Raw genomic sequence first — 8,078 nt, 5'->3', positions numbered from 1 at the left:
GGGAGCTGCGGCGGCAAGCCAAGGAGGCGACGGACCACGCCAGCGCCCTCCGCTCCCAGCTTGACCTGAAAGACAACCGCATGAAGGAGCTGGAGGCCGAGCTGGCCATGGTGAGCTCCCAGGGTCAGCCCGGCACGGTGCAGCGGGCGCTGGGCTCGGCAGCTCGAGGGCTTGCAACGCCCCGGGGGGGTTATTGCAGTATCGCGCGTGCATTCGCTGCCGTGGTTGGTATGGTTTTCCCCCTCCACCACCCCCTCTGTGTCCTTCCCCAGGCCAAGCAGTCCCTTGCCACGCTCACCAAGGACGTCCCCAAGCGCCATTCCTTGGCCATGCCGGGTGAGACGGTGCTGAACGGCAACCAGGAGTGGGTGATGCAGGCCGACCTCCCGCTGACAGCCGCCATCCGGCAGAGCCAGCAGACCCTCTACCACTCGCACCCCCAGCACTCGGCAGACCGGCAAGGTGGGCACCCTGCAAGTTCTCCAGGTGTGGGGCCAAACCCATTTGGGGGATCTGCCTTATTCCCCCATAGAAGGAAAAGAAAAAAGGGACAGAACTCCCCAAAAATTAAGGGGTTTGGAAGTGTTTTGCCTAGGGTCAGTTTGCTGGCATCATGTTAACTCCCTGGTGTTAACTCCCTGCCTTGCAGCGGTCAGAGTGAGTCCCTGTCATTCCCGGCAGCCGTCCATCATCTCCGACGCCTCCGCAGCCGAGGGCGACCGGTCGTCCACGCCGAGCGACATCAACTCGCCGCGGCATCGAACGCACTCGCTTTGCAACGTAAGGCACTACGTGATGGGGCATCTGCTTCCCTGCTGTGTGGGTCTTGCTGGGCTTGTGGGTTATTAATTTTATTATCAATTTATAATAATTAATTAAATTGGGCTTGTGCAAAGCATTTGACGCTGTTCTGCATTACGTCCTCGTCTCCATTCATTACGTCCTCGTCTCTAAATGGAGAGGCCTGGATAATTTGATGGATGGAGCACTCGGTGGATAAGGAACTGGCGGGATGGTCTCACTCAAAGACCCTGTGGCTCCATGACGGGCTCTGGGGGGGCTGGGTATCCTCTGCTTCCCTAAACAATGTTGGGTTTGGGGTGGGGTCTGGGTTGGAGTTTTGCTGACCCGGAGCTTTGCCTTCCTGGGGCTTTATCCCAGCCCCACAGTGATTCGGCTGCCAGAACAAGCTGCTTTTAGCTGCAGAGGTGGGGGGGTCCTGGGCTGCATTGGGGCTGATTCAGTTGGATCCATCTCCTTCTGCCGCAGGGGGACAGTCCTGGACCGGTACAGAAGAACTTGCACAACCCCATCGTACAGGTAGGGCACGAAACCCCATTTAAATCCCACTCCTGAGACCCAGTCCTGTGCTGGTGAGTGATGTGGGGGGGGGCTTAGAGGCACCAATTTGGAGTTTGGGAGGAAAAAAGAGCAGCAGCCATCCCAAATAAGTCTGGGATGTCTCAGGTTTCCATGGTTTGCCCCCAGATCCAGGTAACACCGTAGGTGGCTGCTGCACTCAGGGCCTGTCACAGTCTTGATTTTTGTTAGGTTCAGTCTAGATCAGGTTATTCTTCTGCACTTGACCCTAAAGTGGTGGGGTGTTTGAGCAAGCCATGGGTAGACCCTTGCTCTGACCTTTCTTACATTCCTGGAGTTGAAATCCTGAACAAGTTGAATTGAGAAGCTAAAATCCCAGAAATGTGGGGAGAGGGCCCAATTTCCATACCAATTCCATCACGGGTATTTCAGCCATTGGGTGTTTTGGGTTGGTTTTTGGTTTTGGACCCAGACCCAAATATTTTTAGGGATCTGGACCCTGGGGTTGTGTGAGGGGGTGATTAAAAAGCTCGGTGACCAAACCCATGTCCTCTTCCACCTCCCACCCCAGTCTCTAGAGGACCTGGAAGACCAAAAACGGAAAAAGAAGAAAGAGAAGATGGGCTTTGGCTCCATCTCCAGGGTGTTCGCCCGCGGGAAGCAGCGCAAGTCCCTCGACCCCGGCCTCTTTGACGGTACGGCCCCCGACTACTACATCGAGGAGGATGCGGACTGGTGACCCCCGGCCCCGCCGTCACCCGTGTACATACCCCCACCCCAGCCCCGCCTGTGGACGTGTTACCTGTCGTCTTGGGAGCGATGCAGCTGTGTCGTAACTTCAGTTCTTCCCGTTTTTTGTGTTGGTTTATTTTTTCCATACCGGTAACGCCTTTGTTGTCGCTTCAGTTTGTCAGTTCGGGTTGGGTTTTTTGTTGGTTTCTTTCGTTTGTTTTATTTTTTTTCCTTCTTTTGACAAAACTTGAAACTTGAAGGACTGCTGTGTCTCTGTAAATACCAGAAATAATTGTGCACTTTGTGCTTGTGACGTCTCTTGTCCGAAACCCGCTGTTTTCCGGAGCCCAGCCCGCGGGATGTCCTCGCTCGGGGACGAAGGACCTGCCCAGCTGAGGGACCTTAGAGAGAAAACACACACTTAAAAAAAAAAAAGGAAATATCTCATTTGCTGTGATGTCTTCCTGGCCGAACCCCGCGGAGGCGCCACGGGCTGGTTGTAACGCCTGCCGGTCTGGAAATAAGTGTTTTAACGTTCCTTTTTAGTTGTTTTAATTTATTTGCACAAACCCAGAGGAGCTATTCTAACTAAATTATTGCAGAAGTTTGGGGATTTTTATATTTTTCCACGTCGGTTGGGATGGGGTGGGGAGGAAGATGGGTGTGTTTGTACTGTACTGTCCTGGGAAGCTGCTGCCAGGGTGGGAGGCTGCAGCCGTGGACCCTCACCCCGGGCTCCCTCGGCTGCGGATGCCCCAGGAGCACTTAACGCCTTGGAAAACACAAACCGAAATAAATACACGCGGGGAAATCAGGTGGGGGGGAAGCGGGGTGGGGGGGCTTTGCCCACTGTTTTTCCCTGCGTCTGGGGGTGGCTCGCCCTTTGAGTAAAACTGGGGGGAGGGAATCCGGCATGAGCTGGGAGGAGGGGAATATCCCAAGATATCCCTGTATCCCAAGACGTCGCCCGGCCGGGGGTGTTACCGCCGTCGGTTGGGGGTCGGGGAAATCGGTACGAGTCCCCGCTGGGGAGGTCGCTCTGGCCCCGGGGTGACTTTTAAGCGCAAGTGGAGCTTGTGCTTCCAAATCCCTGGGAAATGCCCCAAAATTTCCCTCCCCTCCGGCGCGGCGGCCGCTTCCCCTCTCCACTAATACGCACCGCGCTCTGCTTATGCCAAGATAAGTACCTTATGCTTTAATGCTTACAATATAATTTTAAGCTCTTAAAAAGATGTATTAAGATTTATTTAATGATGCTATCATAGTGTATTATTTTTCTTAATGCCGATACGCGCGCCCTGGTCGAGAAAGGGGTGTTTTGTCTTAAATCACCGAACTAAACCACCGATGCCCTCGCGCTGTGTATTCCTGCTATCGGGATGATGCGGAGAGGCCACAGGGGTAGCCGGGCAGGATTTGCCCTGTGGCATCTTTCTCTGCAGAGAAGCATTTTTATACGATTTGTTGTTTTTTTTGGGGGGTATTTTTTTTTTTTCTCCTTGAGTTTTTATAATTTAAACTAGAAATCACCAGAACAGATGAGCAAATCTCCTTGTTATCGAGTAGTTTCCTTTGCATTTCAGCTTTTTTTTGTAAATTAGGAAATAATTCTAAAAATTACTAAGAGGATGATTTATTTAAAAGAGAACTTCGATAAATAGCATATGGATTATGGGTAACATTAGATTTAACTTTTCCCCACATGAGGGGGGGGAGAATCCTTGAAGGCATGGATGCAAATATAAGATTATAAAAGATCTAAATAAAGCTTATTTTAAAGTACAGATGAACTCCACGTGATTTAATTGCTTTCCTGATGGATATCCCAGGCTGACACCGGTGCTGGCACGTGGGTATCTCTGTCATGGCACCGGGCACAAGCCACGTGGGTGCAGGGAAGGGTGAATGTCACCCCTCCCTGAGCTGCTGCGTGAATTGGGGATCCCTGGGGGGATGCAGGAGAAGGCTGCATCCCTGGACTGGCTTTTCCCACAACCAGCTGCCAGCCAAGCGCTTGCATCGGGACGTGGTGCTGCTGGTGGGAGGCTGGGGTGTCGGTGCATCCCTGTGAAGTGAGAATTTAAGGGTAAGTAAAGATTCGGGAACACGGGAGAACAGCCAGGAGATGTTCCCAGTGGATATGGAAAATGCCAAGGAGTGAGAAAAGCAGTTGGGACACAGAAAGGAGAAGTTTTTATGGTCTATGCTAGTGGATAATAAGTTGCTGTTGTTAATTTATTGATGCATACAATTCTGTTGTTGCTGTTATTATGAATTTAGGGATGGCGTTTGGCACAACTGGTGGGGTTGTGCCAGCCCTTCCAGTGGGGCCTGACGCTGGTTTGGGGTTGGCAGGCGGAAGCGAAGCAGAGGACGGTGAGGGCTGGGGGTGCAGCAGATTAAAGGACACACAGGGGGTTGTGGTGTCCTGCTGGGAAAGCATCCCCCAGAGTCAGAGCCACTTGAGGGAGCTACAGTTGATTAGGGTGGGGGGAAAAAAAGGACCATTTCAGGCAAGACCAATGATTTTCAGTGTTTCAAAACCGTAATGAGGGTATAGATTAAGGGATGTTGTTTGTTTGTTTTAACAGAAACATCCTTCGGGGTTTGACAGCAGCTGCAGAGCAGGTAAGAGCCACCACAGTCTGAAATGGGGAGAGTTTGAGCAAAAGAGAAGGAAAAGGTAAGTAGAAGGCAGCTGGCTGTGCAGCTCTGTCACCTGCAGCTGGAATACAGCCTCAGTGGAATTAAACATTGCACTGGAGTGTAACGATGGAGAGCGGCAGAGGTGAGCCGGGCGCAGACCCTGGGGGGGGTTGCTGCACTTGGAGCAGTTCCCTGCAAATATTTGGGTTTGCCCTTTACTTCCAGCGTCCAGGGGACGGGGTGCGGGTGCTTGCCCACCCCACCTGTGGCTTTAAAAGCTCCGTGTGCCCTTCGGCAGCGGGGAGCGTGGCAGAGCTGTGGGTGCCGGACGCCTGTCGCGGTGCCATGGGGACCGTGCTGGGTGTCCTGGGCCTTCGCTGTCCCTTGGGGGGAGTGAAATGGGTGATGTCTTCTGCACCAGAGCCGGTGGCAGCCAGGGCGAGTGGAGGGGCCTGTGGTCCATGGGTGATGTCCTAGGGTGAGGGGTGTCATCTTGGTGGCTTCGTTCCCCATCCCTGACCTGCATTTCCCTGGCAGCAGAGGACAGGCATGCCAGAGCTGCAGGAGCCTGCTGCATCCTAGCTGCATCCCACCCTCGCATCTCCCCTCACCGCAGCGTGCTCCAATGCTGCCATCGTGTGAGCCGGCCCCGAGCCACATCCAAGCCTCCGGCCCCGGAGCGCTGCAGCCGCCCTGGGAAATGCAGGGGATACTGCAGCCACCTCGGTGACCCTTGTTACCCCCCCATGAACCCCCACAGCGAATCCCTGCTGCCCTGTGCCCAGCTGCCTTTTGGTGCCCAAAGTCAACAAACCACCCCCCGCAGCACTCCTGGCTGGAAATAACTCATCCATGCCTTAGCGATGCAGAAAGCCCAATAAATGGAACGTGACGTCGTTTTTTAAGCCCAGCCCGGGCTGTGTTTATTTTAGGTCTGTCTCACAGCGCGTGTGCACTTTGCACCCATACGACATCGTCGTGGAGTCACGAGCGTGTTTCCCTGGCGAGGACTTTAGACCGAGAAAGGAAAATACCTTATTGCCGCTCCGTGCTGGAGCACGGGGTGCTGGGGTGGGAGAGCCGGGGTGGCCTGTGGTGGGGGGCACCCGGGGACAGCCGTGTTCCTTTACGGGTACGTGAGCAAGTGGTGCTGGTCCTGGCACTGTCTCTGGGCGATGGGAGTGGGGGTGAGTCCCAGGGAGGTTTCCTGCCTTGGCACTGACTCACTCCACAGCTTTAGGCAGCTGATCTCACCTCCCTGGGACTTATTTCTTGTAGGAAGGAGCTAAACCTGTGTGTGTTAAATACCTGAACCCGTTGTCCGAAGCGTTGGCAGGTTTTGAGACACGGTCGGTCACAGGCTGTGGGCGATGGGGGCCAAAAGTGGTGGCATTTCCCCAAATGCTGGTGTCAAGGGCCGCCCACCACTGATGCTACAGATTTATTGCTTGGGATTGCTGAAAATTTGGAAATGTCCGTGTCCTTTATTCCCCCATTTTCAGTGTTTTCCTTGAAGATGTTTCCTCGCTTGTCGCTTGGTGTGTACAAAGCCCACACGGGAAACGCCTTCCTGAGTCCTTGCCTGCGCAGCCCCGGGGATGCAGCAGTGCCCAAAAGCATCTCTCGCCGAGGGCATCCCGCTCTGCCAAGCGAGCGTTGTCCCTGCAACCATCCCCTGCTTCAGCCCTGGTCCTGGCTTCCCGCTGCTCCGACCTGATGCAGTCGCGAGCACCGGCACAGACTGGGTTGCTCCGCTCCATCCGACCGGGAACACCGGAGCTGCGATCAAGCCCCATGTCCACGTCATGAGGTTTCTTTGGAGTTTTATCATTGCTGGGGATTCGTTTCCCAGCATTTTCCCATTCTCGGGCACAAGCCATCTGTTCCAAATTCTGCCAAGCGATTTTAAACCTCTGCTCAGCTCTTTGAAATACTCCAGGGCTCCTCTTCCAGCCCTGTTACTCTCAAACCTTGGATCTCATTTTCCCATGCCCTCTCTTGTCCTGACCAAGCAGCTCGCTTCCCGATGGCATCATCCGTGACACGGAAGCCCCGAGGTAAAATGAAGTAGTTTCTCACCCCCCTCCCACGCATTGCACTGGCTGGGGGGGGGCGGTTCTCCTGTCCACCCAGGCTGCACTTCAGCGAGGCAGGGCTAAGCCAGAGACGAGATGGAGAAGCCCCCGGATTGGTGCCAGGAGGAAGCCAGGGATTACTACTTGTCCTCCTTTTCCTTCTTTTTTCCTCCTCCTCCCTATTCCAACAGCAGCTTTAGTTACTCTATTTTCCAGGTTGCAGACATGCGTGTGCTTGAAATGGCAGAGGGTGACCTGGCGCGGCTGTTGGACTGGTTGGACCGGAACCGCCGTCCTTGGCGCCGTGTCCCAGCAGCCCCCACGGACACCGGCTCCCCACACCGCCTCCCCAGCACAGTCCCGGCACCAAGGGCAGCACGGGGGCCGGTTCCTCGCCTCACCGGGGAGATGCCAGCAGGTTACGTCCTCCCGACGAGGATTGTGCCAAGCAGGAGCGTGCGGAAATGCCTTCCCTTTTCCTTGTTTTTTCCCCTCGCAGAGCAGGTTCCCAGCCTGCAGCCTTGGCAGGGGCTCTCTGAACAGGAGTGTAGGCACGGAGGCATGGGGAAGAGAGCTACCAGTACAGGCCAGTGTGTGTGGGCCGGGAAGTGGGATCTGAGGGTGAAGCCCTCAGCTGGCCAGGGAGCCCATCCTGGAGCAGATTGGGATGGACTTTCACCTCAGGGCTCTGCTGTGGGAAATGCTGGGAAAATTAGCCTGGGCTGGAGCACGGGGCTGAGGATTCGGGGCCAGACTCCAGCTAGGAGCAGACAGCTGCACGAGCATTACAATAATTAGCACAGCCAGGGAAGGTTTGTTTAATCATGTCTCGGGCTGCCCCAGGATCCCATTTGGTTTTCCCATGGGGTCACTGGTGTGACTTTGCAAGCCACGGGCAGAAATTCACCTTCCCCACTGGTGACCAGCCTCTCGGGAAGGGCTGCGAGTGCCCAGGGCAAGACTGTCCCCCAGCCTGGGGAGGAGGGAAGGAAATGTCCCCCCTCCTGCAAAGCTGCCCTGCCAAGGGAAGGGTGGCTCAGGGGTTATGGGACCAGGGGGACAGAGGGAGTAGAAACCTCAGCATCCTCTCCAGCTGACTCATGTGGATGGGCTTTTTGTCTTCCAGGACAAGCCATCTGTCCATGGGTATCTGGGAGCAGCCTGGCACCTGGCACAGGGTTTGTGGCTCACTGTTGGAAAGGTTTGGAGGAATCCTGGGACATGGCTGGGTTTTGCAGTTGTGATTTGAAGGTACGTGAGCACCTTCCTTTGGGTAAAAGAAGGCTGGGGGGGGGGGGGGGGGGG

General features: G+C 55.0%; 1 protein-coding gene across 1 annotated transcript in view; it reads left to right on the top strand.

Annotated features, from left to right (window-relative positions):
- The window catches only part of KAZN (kazrin, periplakin interacting protein), a gene marked incomplete at its 5' end in the record, with an annotated part of 2,639 nt that extends 580 nt beyond the window's left edge, over positions 1-2,059 (top strand). Inside the window, 5 exons of the mRNA XM_010150677.1 lie at positions 1-110; positions 273-462; positions 650-780; positions 1,270-1,320; positions 1,892-2,059. The exon at positions 1-110 is cut by the window's left edge and continues 55 nt beyond it. Coding sequence (XP_010148979.1) covers positions 1-110; positions 273-462; positions 650-780; positions 1,270-1,320; positions 1,892-2,059 — 650 coding nt within the window. The remainder of the gene's footprint in view (positions 111-272; positions 463-649; positions 781-1,269; positions 1,321-1,891) is intronic.
- Between the last annotated feature and the right edge of the window lie 6,019 nt (positions 2,060-8,078).

The sequence above is a fragment of the Eurypyga helias genome, unplaced genomic scaffold, assembly GCF_000690775.1.
Source record: "Eurypyga helias isolate BGI_N326 unplaced genomic scaffold, ASM69077v1 scaffold26384, whole genome shotgun sequence".
Classification (NCBI taxonomy): domain Eukaryota; kingdom Metazoa; phylum Chordata; class Aves; order Eurypygiformes; family Eurypygidae; genus Eurypyga; species Eurypyga helias.
Note: the sequence above shows the minus strand (reverse complement) of the source record. Positions and strands in the feature narration are given on the sequence as shown.